The sequence below is a fragment of the Podarcis liolepis genome (genome assembly GCF_965112155.1).
Source record: "Podarcis liolepis genome assembly, chromosome: 14".
In the NCBI taxonomy this organism is placed as follows: domain Eukaryota; kingdom Metazoa; phylum Chordata; class Lepidosauria; order Squamata; family Lacertidae; genus Podarcis; species Podarcis liolepis.
In genome coordinates, this window is record NC_139569.1 from 4,587,206 (window position 1) to 4,606,439 (window position 19,234).

Genomic DNA, 19,234 nt, shown 5'->3' on the forward strand with positions numbered 1-19,234 from the left:
CATCTCCAATGAAACCACTCCGTTCATGTCTCCCATTATTATGATTTTCTGGTCCATATATTCAAATAGTTGTTCTTCCAAAGTTTTATAAAAATCAGTCTTATTTCCATTAGGTGCGTATATCCTGACAATAATCAAATTTTCCCCTTGCCATTTGATCCGGACTGCTATAATCCTTCCTTCTTCATCTTTGAAAATTTGTTGCGATTCAATTTTGTGTATATATATATATATATATATATATATATATATATCCCAACACCAGGGTCTTTTCCAGGGAGTCTTCTCTTCTCATGAGGTGGCCAAAGTCTTGGAGCCTCAGCTTCACGATCTGTCCTTCCAGTGAGCACTCAGGGCTGATTTCCTTCAGAATGGAGAGGTTTGATCTTCTTGCAGTCCATGGGACTCTCAAGAGTCTACTCCAGCACCATAATTCAAAAAAACTGGTGGTACATTTCCAAAATACTTCACTGATAATATACTTTTTAATTGTCTCTCAGTTCAACAATTGCTTTGATAAAATACATATTTAGTTATGTGCAAATGGCTTTAGACACCTATTAAGTCCATAAATTACCTATTAAGTAATTTACCTATTAAATTACCTATTAAGTCCATAAATTAGCATATATTCAACACAAAAAACAGTGACCATTTGTTGTTGACAAAGGACAGCTGGACATATCAAGGGCCCCATTACCTTCAGTAGCTTAGGGCCTCATCAAACCTAAATCTGGCCCTGAAGGCTCCTGAAGAGGACCTGCAATAAATGCCAAAGGGAAATGGATCCTCACGTGCGATGAATTGGGCCCTCTCCAGATTTGTGCTTTATTTGCAAGTGAATTCTGTGGCAATTCCTTGGTGCAGGCTGCATTCTTAACCATACATTTAAAGCAATGGTGATACCACTTTAAACAGGCATGGCTTACCCGCCAATTTTGGGGGGGAAATGTAGTTTGTTCAGGGTGCTGAGAGTGGCTAGGGTACCCCTATTCCCCTCACAGCACTACAGTTCCCATACATGGCTTTCCTTCTATTCTATCCTCACAACAATCCTGTGTGATAGGTAAGTATGTCCCCCACTTTATTTCCCCCCATCTACCCTGTTTCTGTTTTCCTGTTAAAGGGACCCCTAACCATTAGGTCCAGTCGTGGACGACTCTGGGGTTGCGGCACTCATCTCGTTTTACTGGCCGAGGGAGCCGGCGTACAGCTTCCGGGTCATGTGGCAATAAATAAAACACATCAAAAAGTACACAACCTGTACCAAATAGTATGGGAAACAGCCATACTAGAAAAATTAACCAATAAACTGAAACTGACACGGGGACAAATAGAAGAAAACTCCTTCACCCCTGTAGGGCTCCCCTTTATCACCTACACAGCTCAACAAGACAATGACAAAAATCCACCAACAGCATACAAATCAATATGGCTAACCTGATCCAAAACACCCACCCACCCCACTCACACACAAAAACAAAGACCACCACAGCCAACCACAAATGAATAACCACACCCATGGCCAACCCCAACCTCTCTCACCACCAAAGGAACACAAGTGAACAGCAAAGAACCTGCACAAGCAATGCTGACACAAAACCCTACATATAGTAAGTAAAATAGAAACATCGCCACCTGATCCAATATTTAAATCCCAATGTGAAAAGTTATCCGGAAGTCCTGCTCTGTGAGCCCTGAAGTCTCCAGTGTATGAGAATTTGAGTGGGGTTGTTATTATTTTAAAAACAGTATTTGTATTAAACATTTCAGAGTTACAAAACAAAGGTGGAGATAATGAACACTTAATGAGCTGTCTTGGGTATTGTTTTCTGCAGTGCAGCAGCTTATGGCAATGCAGATCGCAGGCTGCAGTCAACTGCGTTGTCAAGGCAGGACTTTGGGGCAGAGGTCCAGAGCCCCACTCAGCCCCATAGGGCTGGCTTACCATCTTTTAAAGTAACTGAAGTAATACACACTGACAACTAAATGAGGTGTCCCTGTAAGACCATTTTAAGTACATGGACTGATGTACACTATTAATATCAATTAGGACCCCAAGAACTGTTACCATATTCCCACTCTCAGATAAGGCCTGTGAATCCAGAGTCAATAAATTACCTGTTCCATCTTATAGATAGACCAACTTCTTGGGGGCTGCTGGGAGTTTAGCAGAACTTACTCCCAAGGAAGAACTGAAAAAATTGAATATGGAAAAAGGATGGGCAACATACAGTATAGAGAACTACTGGACTTCACAGACACAAGCCTGAAGAAGATGGAATAAGTTGGTAACCAGGTGACAGACTGGTTGCAATCATACCGTCAATTGAATGAAATATTTAAAGTTTATAAACAATGCGGTTTTATAGAACAGACCTCAGAATTTGAGAAAGAGCTGATAGATAATAATGAGAAGTTAATTTCTAAAATGTACAAGTTATTATTAGAATAGGAGACAAAGGATGGCATGGTGAAAACAGCAATGATCAATTGGGCTAGAGATGTGGGCCACAATAGTGTTAGACTTGTGGGGAAAGCTGTGGGAAACAGGATTAAAATTCATGGTCTGCTATGCTGTTAAGGAAAATTTTTGGCAAATGATTTACAGATGGTACTTGATGTCAAATAAATTAGCGAAAATGTGTAAGTCACAATCAGGTAAATGTTGTAAACGTAAAGCTACGGATGGAACTTTTTACCATATGTGGTGGACCTTCAGAGTAGTTAAAGAATAATGGTAAATGATATATAATGAATTAAAAAAAAATTTCAGAAGAGCTTTCCAAAGAGGCTAGAGGCCTTTCTGTTAGGAATAATGAGGTCTGAGGTACCAAGTAAACAAATAAATTTATTTGTGTATGCCACTACAGCAGCGAGAATCCTATATCCACACAGATGGAGAGAGGAGATAGTACAGTGGTACCTTGGGTTACAGATGATTCAGGTTACAGACGCTTCAGGTTACAGACTCCGCTAACCCAGAAATAGTACCTCGGGTTAAGAACTTTGCTTCAGGATGAGAACAGAAATCACGCGGCAGCAGAGGGAGGCCCCATTAGCTAAAGTGGTACCTCAGGTTAAGAACAGTTTCAGGTTAAGAACGGACCTCCAGAAAGAATTAAGTCCTTAACCTGAGGTACCACTGTACCTACAAAGGAGGAGTGGCAGATGAAATTGATGGAATATGCAGAATTAGCAAACTTAACCAGAAAAATTAGAGAGGAATAAGAGAAAAGTTTTTAAGAGGAATGGAAGCCGATATGGAGTAAGCTCAGCAGTTATAGTTTATAATGAGAAGAATTATAGTTTAGAATGAGAAGAATCTACAAGCCTGGTAGATGAAGGGAACGCAGTGGATGTAGCCTACCTTGATTTTAGCAAGGCATTCGACAAGGTGCCCCATGATATTCTTGTAAAGAAGCTGGTAAAATGCGGTCTTGACTATGCTACCACTCAGTGGATTTGTAACTGGCTGACTGACCAAACCCAAAGGGTGCTCATCAATGGTTCCTCTTCATCCTGGAGAAGAGTGACTAGTGGGGTGCCACAGGGTTCTGTCTTGGGCCCGGTCTTATTCAACATCTTTATCAACGACTTGGATGATGGACTCAAGGGCATCCTGATCAAATTTGCAGATGACACCAAACTGGGAGGGGTGGCTAACACCCCAGAGGACAGGATCACACTTCAAAATGACCTTGACAGATTAGAGAACGGGCCAAAACAAACAAGATGAACTTTAACAGGGAGAAATGTAAAGTACTGCACTTGGGCAAAAAAAATGAGAGGCACAAATACAAGATGGGGGACACCTGGCTTGAGAGCAGTACATGTGAAAAGGATCTAGGAGTCTTGGTTGACCACAAACTTGACATGAGCCAACAGTGTGACGTGGCAGCTAAAAAAGCCAATGCAATTCTGGGCTGCATCAATAGGAGTATAGCATCTAGATCAAGGGAAGTAATAGTGCCACTGTATTCTGCTCTGGTCAGACCTCACCTGGAGTACTGTGTCCAGTTCTGGGCACCACAGTTCAAGAAGGACACTGACAAACTGGAACGTGTCCAGAGGAGGGCAACCAAAATGGTCAAAGGCCTGGAAACGATGCCTTATGAGGAACGGCTAAGGCAGCTGGGCATGTTTAGCCTGGAGAAGAGGAGGTTAAGGGGTGATATGATAGCCATGTTCAAACATATAAAAGGATGTCATATAGAGGAGGGAGAAAGGTTGTTTTCTGCTGCTCCAGAGAAGCGGACACGGAGCAATGGATCCAAACTACAAGAAAGAAGATTCCACCTAAACATTAGGAAGAACTTCCTGACAGTAAGAGCTGTTTGACAGTGGAATTTGCTGCCAAGGAGTGTGGTGGAGACTTTGGAGGTCTTTAAGCAGAGGCTTGACAACCATATGTCAGGAGTGCTCTGATGGTGTTTCCTGCTTGGCAGGGGGTTGGACTCGATGGCCCTTGTGGTCTCTTCCAACTCTATGATTCTATGAATTTGAACGTTTAAATAGTTAGAAAAAATAGAATATGCAGCAGGAATGGGAAACTTTAGGGAGCCATGGAAGGACAGACGGGAACTTGATGGAATAGAATTAAGGATTGATGTAATGTATCTATTTTTTATTTCATTTTTCTTTTATTCTTCAGCTCTGTTTTTTGTACTTTTATAAATTCAATAATGATGATGATGGTGTGTATTTAGGCACTGGCAGTTGGTAACATTTTGACTTGGTGGGGCTGCAATTTTTAAGCCCCATCACGAGGCGGCTTGTAACGTGCCATGACACATGTGCAGAGTGAAAAGATCAGGCTTTGAGGCAAACAGAACTGCATGACAGAACTGCAAACAGAACTGGGCTTGTTTCCCCTCATCCCTATTCTTCTCATTGGGAGAGATGTGCTCTTCAGCAGGCCATGGCTGCACCCGAGGAGAGATCATTGCTTCACATTTTCAGCACCAAGCCGCGCACTGCAAGGGTGAGGGGTGAGAGACTCCGTGTTGCCCAGCAGGTAATGGCTTTTCCCACCTGCGCTGCCCCACCTCCAGCCAGAGGAACCTTCAGAAGAGAGCTGCTGCCATGAGCATTATGCATATGTGCATTTTAATGAGCTGAACGGAGCGATTATGAGTCATGGGGATGTGGGGAGTGTGCATGAATTCAACACTGCTCAATTCATATATTTTTTTGGCAGCTGTTTTGTTAATGTTGCTAATATTTTATAGATTATGAACATTGCACCGATTTGTTAATCACATAACATGACTTTTGCTTTAATTGTGACGTCTAGCTTATTTTCCAGTTGGTGCTTTGCTAACGGTGTTTTAGAGATTGCTTTGTAATTGCTTCGCTGACGATTTTTTAATCAGTCTACATAATTTATACTGTATTACACTGCTGGATGAACAGCTCAGTTGGTAGAGACTCTTCACCTCAGGGTCCTATGTTTGACAACGTTGGGCAAAAGATTCCTGCATTGCAGGGGGTTGGACTAGATGACCGGGAGGGTCCCCTCCCAACTTTATAGTTCTATGATATATGTATTTGTGATGTGCTATCATGCTGTTGTTGCTTATTGCTTGTAAGCTGAGAGAGAATGAATCTTTATTTGTGTCAGCCATCTGCCATAGCAATAAAACAACAATACCATATAAAAAGAATAGAAATAAAAAATCAATTATAGAAAATACATTTTAGGGTTCTGAATCAATAGTCAAATAGTGGATCTTATTCTGATTGCCCCAGCTAAAAACCCTGGCAACCTTGTAAGCTGCTTTGGGATTCATTGGCATGAAAAGCGGCATAAAAATATAATTAATAAACCTAAGGCATTTTTTCCCAGCCAGAACTCATTTCCAGCACCTTTCAGGTGGGCGCCATTGACATTCTTAGAGAACAAGGGAGGCGTTCATGGTGAGTTCCGGCACCTCTTTTTCTAGAACAGCCCCGAATAAATCAATCCAATAAATAAAGTATGCTCTGCTGTTCTCGGACGTGCGACACGTGCGCCGGAGAGGAAGCCGGGCAGCTGTTGCTGCTGCTTCTTTCTCCGTCCGCAGGGAGTCCTGCGCGCCGCAGTAGACCGAGCCCCCCGCTCCCGTTTTCAGAACCCCCCGGACGCGCGTCTGACCCGCTGCACGTCTGAACGCAGGCTCGGCAAAAGGCGCGGCGGGGCTCAGCTCCAGCAGCAACCAGCCCTGTCCCCCAGCGCTCTCCTCTTCGCCTCGTCCCGGGCAGCAGCAGCAGCCAGCGAGCCTCTCGCCCGCCCCGGCGCCGCCTCCCCGGCCGAGGGGGAGCGAAGGCGGGCGGGAGGAAGGGGAGGGCGCCAGGAAGGGTCCCGAGGACGCCGCCGCCGCCGCCTCCTCACATGACTGCCGAGAGAGAGAAGGAGGCGAGCCATGGACGAGGAGCCACCCGCCGCGGGAACGGGGGCAGCCGGAGGGGCCTCAGGTGCGGGTTGCGCTGAGGGGAGTCCAGGGGCAAGCGCGGGCCGTTAGCTCTTTCCTGTTTTTCTGCACCGCTGAGGTATTATTGGGGCGGCGGCGGCGGGGAGCCACAGCTGCACCTCTTGTCGGGGAAGGGGCTGAGGCACCTGGAGGACCTTGTGAGGCGTCCGCCCCGGCACCTACTTCGCCGACAAGCCCCCACCCCTGGGCGCCCTCGTCTCCTTGAGGGTTGTTGTCGGAGAGGCGGCATTTCCACGCCGCGCTTTCGCCGCTCTCCTCGAAAGGACAGCGGCAGTCTTTGCGTTACGGTGTATAGCCTTGCAGTTGGCGGAGTCGGGAGAAGAGGGCAAAGGAAGCCGTTCTTCCTCCGCGCAGCCCCTTGTTAATCTGCGGAACTCGCTCCCGCAGGGACAGCAGCGGCCACCCAACTTGGGTGCCTTTCAAAGGGGAGTAGACGAATTCCTCGGAGGAGGAAGAGGAGAGGGCGATGGATGGCTACTGGCAGGATGGCTTTGCTCCGCCTGAACAGTTGGAGGCAGCGATGCTTCTGAAATGACCAGTTGCTGGAAACTACAGGAAGGGGAAGACGGCATACATTATGATTATTATTTATTGAATTTATACATGCTATTGGGGGCAATGAAGTGCAGAAAAGCACTGCTAGTAAGAATTATGTAAGAAACAGTGGAAATTCATAAACGGTTCTTGATGGCCTTGGGAAGACAAGGAACAGCCATGCTAAAAAAAATTTTTGTCTTGGTTCAGCCCCTTTATGTATTGTCATGCGGCAGTTTCACATTTTAGTACTCCTAAAGCTACTGTGGGAAATAGTCGTTCATGAATAGTTTATTTGAAACAGTTGTGGTTATTAATCTACATAGAAGTATTTATATGTGTCACTTTGTTTCTAGGTGGCTATCCTCTCTGCAATATTATTTCTTTAACTTCCTAGAGCAATCCTTTCTTTCTAGGCTTACTCAGGCCCACTGAGTTCAATGGGGTTTACCGCTATGCAAGTGTACATTAGTTTGCTGCAGCAAAAGAAGTCGTGTGTTAACCTTAAAGGCTAGCAAATTAGCCTTAGTTCGGTAATACTGTACATTCTTTGGCAGGTACCACAAGATACTTTGTAGTATTTCTGTACTGTACTATGGCATGGGAAATAGTTGTTTTGAAATAGCTTAGGTCATGTTATTTATTATTATTCTCTTTGAATTAGTAGTATTTCTATAGCTACGGTGGGAATCAATCTTTTAGCAATACAGTGGTACCTCTGGTTAAGAACTTAATTCGTTCTGGAGGTCCGTTCTTAACCTGAAACTGTTCTTAACCTGAGGTACCACTTTAGCTAATTGGGCCTCCCGCTGCCGTCACCGCACAATTTCTGTTCTCATCCTGAAGCAAAGTTCTTAACCCGAGGTACTATTTCTGGGTTGGCGGAATCTGTAACCTGAAGCGTCTGTAACCCGAGGTACCACTGTAGTTCCTCTGAAATAGTTCTTCTGCTTAATGTGGAAGTAGAATCTGACGCTGCTTCTTTTGAAATAGTATTTCTAGCAAATGTGGAAGTCTTTGTAATCTGCTTCATTCATGGAAAAGGCCTGGTAAAACCCAAGCAGGTTTTGAGATAAACATTTAACAGTACAGTTTTTATAGGCCGCCTGACAATGCTTAATGTTCACTTGTGTGAATAATGCCTAGGTATGTTAAGCTAATTGCCGTATCTGCTGCTGCACATATTATTCTGTTAGCACTAAAGTGAGGAAATGTGCTTTAGGAGCCTACTTAGCAATATGCTTTTGCAGCTACATAGGTCAGATAACTGAGATCTTTATATGCTGAGGAAAATGGATGTCATTGATGGAGGAGGAAGGTGTGTAGCTTGTTAGCAGAGTATTTGCTTTGCATGCAGAAAGTCCCAGGTTCAGTTCCTGGCATCTCCAGATAGGGGTGGGAAATTTCGCTGTTTGAAATGCCGGAAAGCCTCTGCCAGTCAATATAGATGGGGCTTTTCCCCCCAGCTGGAACTTGCCAGAACTAAGTGGGCGCCATTGCCATTATAAGAGAACAAGGGGGGCATTCGTGGTGAGTTCAGGCACCTCTTTTTCCAGAAGAATGGGACTGAATATAGACAATATTCAATTAGATGGACCAGTGTGGTTCTATGTTTGTTCCCTGAAATTGTTTGGTCAAAGGGTGGAAATCATAGAATTGTAGAGTTGGGTCATCTAGCCCAACCCCCTGCAATGCAGGAATCTCAGCTAAAGCATCCATGACAGATGTCCGTCCAACCTCTGCTTACAAACCTCCAAGGAAGAAGAGTCCACAACTTCCTGAGAGAGTCTGTTCCACTGTCAAACAGCTCTTACTGCCAGAAAGTTTCTGCTGATGTTTAGTCGGAATCTCCTTTCTTGTAACTTGAAGCCATGAGTTCAAGTCATACCCTCCAGAGTAGGAGAAAAGAAGCTTGTTCCCTCTTCCATGTGGCAGCCTTTGAGATATTTGAAGATGGCTATCGTATCTCTTCTCAGTCACCTCTTTTCCAGGCTAAACATACCCAGCTCCTTCAACCGTTCCTCATAAGGCTTGGTTTCCAGACCCTTGATCATCTTGGTTGCTCTCCTCTGCACACCTTGTCCACATCCCTTTTAAGTTGTGGTACCCAGAATTGGATACAGTATTCCAGGTGTCATCTGACCAAGGCAGAATATAGTGGTACTATTACTTCCCTTGATCTGGACACTATACTTTGGTTGAGGCAGCCTAGAATAGTATTAGCAAATACATTTGAGGAAAATATATGAAAGTTTCAGGAGGATGGAGCAACTTGCCCTGAAAGTGTGCTCAACAGCATGCAAGCCCAAGTGACTCAACATGATTTACAGACGCGTTTTACTGATTGTTCTGCCCGCCTTTTGTGTGAAATTAGAAGAGAGAAGGAATTCTTGATTTGAGTTGTTTCGAAATGCTTATTTCTTGTAAAATGGATTCATCCTTCTACCTGTTTAATGGCCTTTAATGTCCATACACGCAGCACCAAAAGATAATATTCTGCTCATGTATGCTGAAATCCATATCTTTTCTTGATAAGTTACCTCCTGACTCTCTATGAATCAGCTTCCAGTGTCTTGCATCATGCAGGCACAATCCTTTGCTGACAGAGCAATCCAAGCATACTTGCTTACTCAAAAGGAAGTCATAATGAGTCCAGCGGGTTTTACTTCTTAGTAAGTGTGTAATACCATTTCTTAAAGGAAGGATTTGCATCCTTTTCATTCATTATTACGTTGAAGTTGGTAAAGTTACGGTGTCATTCCACCCTCCTTCCAAGGATTTCTGAGACGCATCCATGGTTCTGCTCATCCTCCTCTTATTCTCACAGCAACCTTGTGGGAGGAGGTTAGCATGTGACTGCGTGAAATTCACTTCAGCAGGGATTTGAACCCAAGTCTTCCAAGTCCTATTACGGCACTCTGTGCACCATGCCATACTGACTATAATTTCTTAAACTGTTTTCACAATCTGTATGCCGAATCCTTGGCAGCAGTTCTCTCTGTTCAAACGTACGATGCAAATTTGTAAGTGGAAAATAGAAGTGAAGGAGAGTTGCTTAAGGCCACCCAGTTAATTTATGGCTGTCATGAGATTGGACCAAGGTCTTCCTAGTCTTGATTTCTACATTGGCTATTAAAAATGGCTTGGCTTGGCCAAACAGAATATTCCAAATAATCCAGCTGTTTCATATTGAAGGTTGTTTTTGGCAGAGGGAGTGTGTGATTTTCCTGGCGTGAGGGGAAGCGAAGAATTGCAGAAGTGAGACAGTATGTGTCACTTAGTGAAACTCCATGTAAACTTGTAGGCGGTAGTTTTGCCTTCTGGTGAATTCTAGCAATGCTGATGTGGTTGGGGGCTTCCGGGGGCGGGGGGGAAACCACCCCCACCACACACAAAACCCCCTAACCCCTTCATAGGAGGAAGTTATTGATGGACAGTTGTACATCTTCCTACGGTATTGTTTACTTCTGGTTCTAAGTTGCTTTGAGAGCTTCTTTTTTAAAGGAAGCAGGATTTTTAAAATGATAATCTGGTAAATACTTAATTGAGAATAAACTGTGCTGATTTCTTTAGAACTCACCACCATGTAATCCTGATTATAGCCTCTGTCAATAGATAGAAAGTCACGAGCTGGAAATCTATCTCTAGAATAAGATAGGGAAGAAGGAGGAAAGGAAAGGCTGATGAATGATCCTTCAGTATTATGTTCAGATGCTTGGCTCCAAATTGGCAGGGAAACATCTGGTTTTGCTAAGGGGAAATCTAGACTCCCTGCATTATTTGGACCCAGAGTCCCCACCCCCCCAGGTCACGGCTTGAGATAGTAAGGATGAAACCTTCTTCCTGGTGGACTAGTCACATTGCTTCCTGAGGAATTCCCCCCCCCCTTCCCATTCTCTTTGGGATTGTTGATTTGCTGAGGTTGCTATTATGATGCCCATTTTCTATTTTACACTGCCCTTGAATATTTGCGTCTTGGAAAGAGCTTGGCAAATGCAGCAGCAGTCGTTTAGACAAACAGTTTTGTCCGGACCCCAAACCCTAAGATAATTATGTGTTATGCTTGCGTAAGTTCTGTCAGGCTCTGTGCCAGGTAGCTGGAAAACAGAGTGACGCTTCTCAAAAGCATCATGACCCAAACTAGCTTTTCCTTATAACTGAAATTAGTTTTTCCTTTTAATATTGTGTATAAAACTGATGCAGCCTAGCAGTGTACTGTTGTGGGGCGTGCATACGACAGGGATGAAGTATCTCAGCATCATGATCAACAGATAAATTTGTTGATCCTCCTGTTCGTTGAGCCTTGGTGGGTAGCTCTGAAAGACGGTGCCTTCTCCGTTGTGACACCATTGCATTAGAATTCCCTCGGTGGTGGGTGTACTTGGCTCCATCTTGTCACCATTTGGTCAGGATGGGGCAGTTTTGAGATGTGTTGGTTGACTCAGGCTTGTGATTATGGTGTACTTTTACAATTGTGCTTCTGTGTAATTTGGTCGTTGTTTATATGAACATTCTGTTAAATTGTTGAGCTAAATCATAAATGGGGGGAATCTTACCTTTTCAGTAACTTGCTATAGATTTTAATTGTATTATTGTAAAATATTTCAAACATATAATGTGTATGGCAGTGGATTATTCTTTCAGTTTGTTTTAATCATATTTTGAGTGGCTCATTTATTACTGTACTACTATATGACTCCCTGGCTTCCACCTGCGCTATGCCAGGAAGATTTTGGGCATCACATGGCAGGATAGAATCTCAAACAAAGATGTTGTTTCCCAAACCCATAATCCAAGCATGTTCACACTCCTGTCTCAGTGACGTCTATTCTGGCTTGGTCATGTTCACAGAATGGAAGGTGGCAGGATCCCCAAGAACGTGCTCTATGGGAAGCTAGTTTCTGGTATTAGGCCTGTCGGCAGACCAACTCTGTGTTACAAAGATCATGACATGAAGGCTGGCAACATTAACCTTGCCGTGTGGGAATCCCTTGCAGATGACCTCTGTGCCTGGAGACAGTCGGTCAGGTTGTGTATCCACAGCAGTGACTAGAGGAGAAATGACCCCTGGGAGGAGCGCAGGAAGAAGAAATGCCATAGTACCCCTGCTTCAACACAACTGGACACCTTCCTCTGCCCCAGCTGCAACAAAACATGTCTCTCCCATATTGGTCTCTAAAGCCACAGCGGGTGCTGCAAGTCTTCAACTGTTTGACTTCATCCCTGAAGGTTCGCTCCTCCATTGTCTCCCGAGACAGACAGATGCCAACCAACTTTATGACTCTGGCTAAGCACTTGAGAGCAGGATAAATATAAATGGGTTCTCCTTAGGATTCTTTTAAATTTTTGTGTTAGCCGCTTTGGAATTAATCAGCAAAAGTTGTACACTCCTCCCAAGCTTTGCATGATGGTATAGAGGTAGAAGAGTGGGGAGAGGAAAACGGTCTGGGTCAGCATTGGTCTAAAACCTATTTGGGACTGAGGAGCTTAAGAAGAAGTTTGGGGTGGAGGCAAAAAGGCTTGCGAGCTAGGATGTATCACAGTGACAGCTTGGAGGAAAAAGAAGCCGTTGACTAGGAAACCATGTAGACGAGGTAGTTGTCTATGCACAATGTCCTTGCACTGATATCATAGTCATTTTGGATAAATGGGATGCTGAAGAGGTTTGGTTTTGGGGAAGAAAATGCTTGCTCAACTTTCTTGCTCGTTTTTCACGCTGGGATGGCTCACACAAAGGGATCCTAGTGTTCCCAGATTGATCTATCAATTTATGTTGCACCATGTATTATTGCGCAGGCATAGGCAAATCCGGCCCTCCAGATGTTTTGGGACTACAACTCCCATCACCCCTAGCTAACAGGACCAGTGGTCAGGGATGATGGGAATTGTAGTCCCAAAACATGGAGGGCCGAGTTTGCCTAGGCCTGTATTATTGCGTCAAAGGAGCGGTGTTGGCAGCAGCAGGGATAGTAGGAGTTGGTGCTATTCACGTCTTGTGTTGATTTTGAAGTCTGTACCAGCAGTAGCGCTATAGGCCAATTTTATCTGATAGGCAGCAGATGACAGTTCTTAACCTAGTTTTCTGCAATCTTTGGATAAGCTTCAAGGTAAGGTGGTGTTTGGATTTAGAGGGAGGCCTCAGGATTGTGGAGATTTCTTGAAACCTGACCTCCTCTTGAGTATGGCATTGGTGTTTCTCCTCTCAAAGTTGTGCAATACAAAGATAGACAGCAGGAAACGTAGGGCTGTTTGGGGTGTGATGTTTTGTATTTGCCTATTTTTATTTTATTGTCTACTACCATGACACTGTTTGAATGAGCTGGCGGTTTGGAAATACTCTTATAAATAAATAACTAGGAAGGCATGTGCACAGAAACAAGTATAAAACTGTCAGAAAAGTCAGACATAGGCCTGACCTTTGAAGCTTCCAGAGTAGCTCTCAGAAGATATATGTGCTTGTATATTTAGAAGATAAGTCTAAAGCGTAGTGTTGGAGCAAGAACGTGCTCTGACTAGGATTATCTTGATTTCACTCGCTTCCTCTCTTGGCTTCCGTCATCGTGAATTCCATCTATAGCTCCACAAGAACCATTCACTGCCCTATTTATTTATAATTGTTTGAAATGGAAAATGCAAGCCACAGTTTCACCAGCGTGTATATATTTGCGTTACAGTTAATTGCAGTTAATTACAGTTAATTGCACTGTGTGATTATTGTGTGACACCTATTGTGCGACAATTCCTTTGGCCATAGGAGGTGCTGAGTAGCATTGTGTTTTAACATCATGGCAGTGTGGTCCAAGGTCTCCAGAAATGAAAGGGGCCTGCCATTGAGCCAATCAAAGTATATGCAGCCTGTGATGTGCTCACATGGAGATAGGGCTTTTCAGAAGGAAGCAGTTGTATGTCATCCAATTCACTGAGGTTTTTGCAACTTAAATAAATATCTCTGCCTGGTTTTGGAAACAACAGTTCATACCAATGGTCTGAGAGCACTGTCCATCCTGGTCTTCTTGGCTGGTGATCCTGGTTCTGTTCGCCACTGATCTTTGCCAGCCGGATGATAGATGTGCTTCTGAAGAGCTTCAGAGGACATTGTCCTCCAGACTTGCCATTCATTCCCTGGCAGTGGACTTCTCTGGATGTTATTCCACAACACGTCAATTGAGTCCCTTGAGGGGCTGCTTTGTGAGTTTTGTACTTGGCAAAGGGATTAGTCTTGGCATCAAATCCCGAACTTCATACTCAGTGACTTTGTATTAGGAACTGTACTGCTGGATATAGTAAATATTTGATGTAATAATGAAGAGGCAACTTGTTTATTTATTTCTGTTTTCGTCCCGCCCCCGGTTGTGGCCTATGTAAACTTGGCCTTGATATTATAAAGCATTTTGGAGACTCCCTAAGTACAGATAACAGTTCTGGACATGAGCATTCAAAAGGAAAGACTGCTTAGAGTCATATGATCAGCTTGGCAGCTTGTATTATGCTTCATTATCTCAGCATTTTCTGTATTCTAGAGCCAGCAGGACAGATTTAAAGCACACACTCTCTCTTTCTTTTGCAGGCATATCTAATCTTTAACAACCATTCTGTTGTTTATTAGCTATCTAATGCTGATGAGGCTCACAGTGCAGTGGAAGAAAGCTGCCCAAGTAGTAGATAAAACTACATTATTTCTTTGAACGGCTTCCAGTTGGATCCACTTCTTATCTAGCTTTGGACATACAAGGATGGATGTGTATTTAGGTGATATGCCTGTGCCAGAAAAATACTGAAAGGTGAAAATATGGTATCAGATTTTTTTTGGTGTTTTTTTGGGGTAAATGGCAGCAAGTATTAAAAGAACTTCATAGTAGAAATGCACTCATTTCCTGCTTCTTGGCAGGGGGTTGGACTCGATGGCCCTTGTGGTCTCTTCCAACTCTATGATTCTATGATTCCTTCACCTGACTGTTGAGCTGGTGATTTCCCTGCCTTTTAGCTAGGGATGCAATGTTGAGTTGACATGAAAACCCGTACTTGGTGGTGGTGCTGACCTTTAAAGCCCTAAACGGCCCAGTATATCTGAAGGAGCGTCTCCACTCCCATCGTTCAGCCCGGACACTGAGGTCCAGCTCTGAGGGCCTTCCGGCGGTTCTCTCCCTGTGAGAAGTGAGGTTACAGCGAACCAGGCAAAGGGCCTTCTCGGTAGTGGCCCCCTCCCTGTGGAACGCCCTCCCATCAGATGTCAAGGGAAAAAACAACTACTGTACCTGACTTTTAGAAGACATCTGAAGGCAGCCCTTAGGGAAGTTTTTAATGTTTGATGTTTTATCATGTTTTTAATATTCTGTTGGGGAAACCCAGCCAGATAGATGGGGTAGAAATAATAATAATAATAATAATAATAATAATAATAAGAAGAAGAAGAAGAAGAAGAAGAAGAAGAAGATTATTCAAAAGCACTTCCTATTTTCTTCATTGGTTATAGGGTTGCAACCTAAATCAGTTAGATAAATGGATTAAAAACATATCTTTCGAATCAGAAGCTGCTTCCAATTAATAGGCTAGTAGAACATACCTTAACAAATGCTTAGAAAAATTGCGGGTGTGAAGTCCCATCTTAAGAGCTCTTCTGTGAGTGAGAGAATGGGAATGCTGTTTCTTAGGGCATATTTGTTGTAAAAAGAGCTGTGCTTCATCTAAAAGCAAAGGTTGGCTTTTTTTCTTCCTCACAGCTTTTGTTTTTCTTGTGAGCAAATTCGTGCCGTTCTTTGGGTTGCAATCCTGCGTGCATCTCTCTGGGAGCAAGCCCCATCGAACATGGTAGAACTTGGGTCTGACTACACATTGAATTGTGCCATTGATTAATTCACAGACCAAAAAATAAATACAAATCAGCCCAATTATTTGATTAACATTTGTTTAATTGGTGACAAATCTGCTTCAACAAATTAATGGGTATGCGCATTATCAACACCTGATAATACTTTGGCAAAAGTAGAGGGGACGCAACATTTCTATGAACAAAAGCATCTGTTGCTCAGAAGAAAGGATGTGTCAGTTCCTCTTGTGACAATATGCCGGAACTGTTATATTTGGTGAGGGTGGTGAGGGTGCCCATCAATCTTAGCTTTGTCGAGCCATAGCCCAGGGGTTAAGGCATTTGCTTTGTGTGCAGAAGGTCCCAAGTCCAACCCCCTGGCATCTCTAGGTGGTCTGGGAATGCCCCTGTCTGAAACCCTGGACAGCTGCTGCCAGTCGGTGCAGAGACAGTTAGATGGGCTGGTGGTTTGCCTCTGTATATGGCAGCTTCCTGGGGTGCTGTATGTAATAGATGTTATTGATAGATTGAAGTACACTCTCCTTCTTTGCATGCAATGCCGTATTCAGCTTCAAGGCAGGGTGGATAAAAATGAATGATTTTTTTAAAAAATCAGAATTTTTTTATTTAAATAGGATTTCAAAAAATTTAAATCAGATTTTTTTCAATTTAAATTTGATTTTTAAAATCAAATGCTTTTGGAGGAAAAATCTTTCCAAAGATAGTTTTCTATTTAAGTTACATTATAGTCCAAAGGCTATTTCATTAGGAAACAAGGATTTGTTTTAAGTTTTTAATGTGTGCTAAAACCCTTAAGGTTTTTTCTTTTTTGTTTGAAAAAGTTGTTCAACCACGTCAGTTAACAAACATGGATACATATCCTATAATGTTATTGTTTCAGTTAAATAAATTGTTTAAATTGTTACTAAGGAAATGATTTTTCTCCTTCCAATAAAGTGCAGCAGAAAAGTTGTCCGAATATAAACAGTTACCTTATTAAACCTAACAATGATTCTGAAAATTTATTATTCCAAAAATGAAAACTTCATCTGGTTGTAAATATTAAGATTTTACCAGCAAGAATGAGTCTTTTTGTAAAATTTTTTTGATTTAAATCAAGTCTTACTGACTAGTGATTTAAATTGATTTGATTAAAAACAAATCCACCCTGATTCAAGGTGCAAGAGGGTTAATAGATCAAGGCGTCCAGTCCCTGTTCATGTGAGAACTTCTCATACCTGAGTGGCTTATGTATCATCAGTGGATGAATCTGATGGGATGCCTTGGAAGATGGCCTGCGGGTCAGGAGCAGAGACGCAGATTGGGTGTGATGAGGAACAGCATTTGGGTGGAGCAGAAAAGCTCAGGGTTGTGGAAGAAGACAAAACCACAAGTATCTAAGTAAGCTTGTATTTCTTAGGCATGTTTGAAGCTGAAGGGGAATTAAGGTTTTAACCTTTGGGAGGCACGAAGAGTTGTTGCTTGGGATTTTTCTAAAGGAAAGGCACATTGCAAGTGCATCTCTGGTCCGTGGATCCAGCAGGTGTTAACATTTAATCAAGCCAGGCTAGCTTCCACCCGCCTGGGTGATAGGCCATTAAGATAACAAAGGAAAGGGAGCACTGTGTCAGATGACAAATGGGGGGAGCCCTCCCTCGACTTGCAGACAGTGAGAAGGACAAAAGCCAGAATTCAGAGTAGGGCTTTGGGGCTGTGGTGTCAACTAGAGGCAAAACAGCAAGCTGGGGAGAGAGTCAGAGAGCAATGTTTGATTTCTGTTTGAATCTGAGACTGTTTCGATGAGAGAAGCAAGACCCCTTGGGGGTGTTAATGCTGTGAACCTCTCCATCATAGGCTCATGTTGTGTATACAGTGGTACCTCTGGATGCAAAAGGGATCCATTCCGGAGCCCCGTTCGCATCCTGAGCAGAAATCAACCCGCGTCTGCGTGTCTGCGCAGGTCATGATTCGCCGCTTCTGCATGCACGTGACATCATTTTGAGAGTCTGCGCATGCGCGAGCAGCGAAACCCAAAGTAACCCATTCCGTTACTTCCGGGTCGCTGCGGAACGCAACCTGAAAATGCTCAACCTGAAGCTACTTTAACCCGAAGTATGACTGTAAATGTAAATAAACTTATATCATAAAGTCACCACCATCTTTTGTTAGCCGCTCTGAGCCCGGCTTTGGCTGGGGAGAGTGGGATATAAATAAAATTATTATTATTATTATTATTATTATTATTATTATTATTATTATTATCTTGGCTGTGCCTCATCTCCAAAATTAAACACAAACCCTGGGCAATAGCCTGGAACCCCTGGAATCTTGCCCTGCTCAGAGATCGGGGTGACATACAACAGTATGAATGAGTCACAAGCTGTGCTGGTCCCGGGGGTAAGGTACCTTGGGCGTAGCAGAGTCCACACGAAGAGGGGCAAGGTCCGAGGCAGAGAGCCGGGCGGGGAACAGGTACGCTGGAACAGGAGGCTGTGCAGGGAACAGGAACACCGGATGGTCGGGAACAGGAGGCCAAGCAGGCAACAGGAGTACCGGATAGTCAGGAACAGGAGGCCGAGCAGGGATCAGGAACACAGGAAGGTCCGAAGCCAACAACGACGTTGCTCCCGCAACCTGGGGCCGGGCTGACTGGGCTTTTATCCTCTTCTAAGGCCAGGGGCGGTCCCGGCCCCCAGGAGCCCCGCCTCCTCTGGCCTTAAGGCGAGCACTCCTCCTGGGGGCAACCAGTTCCCTTCGCCTCTCTGCCCTAAGCCTCTGCAGATCAGGAGAGGCCGAAGGGTTACTGGGCCCTGGAGGAGGCTCACCTGTGGCCACTGAGTCGTCAAGCCTCTCTGGGGCCAGAAGGGTTTCACCTGGGGCCAGCTCCTGATGCACTGCCACAGGTGCAGGTTCTTCAGCATCTAGGCCTTGCCCCAGTTCAGCCGGCCCTGGAGGCGGGGACTCTTGGGCAGGCTGGGATTCCTCTGTTTCATCCTCCGAATCGGAATCCCAGGCCACCACACAAGCAAAATGAAATGGCTGTGAGGAATTGGGGCTCTATGCAGTGATAGTTTGAGAACAGTATTGTGAGAACAGTATTGGGGAGGAACACAACTAAAGACTACCTGTTGGGGTGTATGTGTCCCCCTTTGCTGCAGAAGCACGAATCTGCGCCAGACGTTGCCTTACCCTTTCCTTTCCCCCTTGCACCTTTGCTAGGCCAACTCATTTGTGCCACCTGTCACGTAGGTAGAAGAACAAGGACTGGAGATCTTGGGAGATTTGAGAGGCATTGCTATCAGCTTTGAGTTGCAATGTGCTCAGTTCATCACTTCACTTGCCATTATTCCAGGACTCTGATAACTTCCAGGAATCTCGATGTGCGGTTGAATACATTTGCATTCTGTGCGGAAGGGCTCCT

General features: G+C 44.0%; 1 protein-coding gene across 3 annotated transcripts in view; it reads left to right on the plus strand.

The window, feature by feature from the left end:
• The first annotated feature begins 6,314 nt into the window (after positions 1–6,314).
• The window catches only part of SNX8 (sorting nexin 8), a 37,509-nt gene continuing 24,589 nt past the window's right edge, over positions 6,315–19,234 (plus strand). For all 3 annotated transcript variants that reach the window (XR_014518984.1, XR_014518985.1, XM_083474777.1), the window contains exon 1: positions 6,315–6,456. Coding sequence is in view for 1 of the 3 variants with exons in the window: in XM_083474777.1 (XP_083330903.1) it covers positions 6,405–6,456 (52 nt within the window). In the remaining 2 variants the exon portion in view is untranslated. The remainder of the gene's footprint in view (positions 6,457–19,234) is intronic.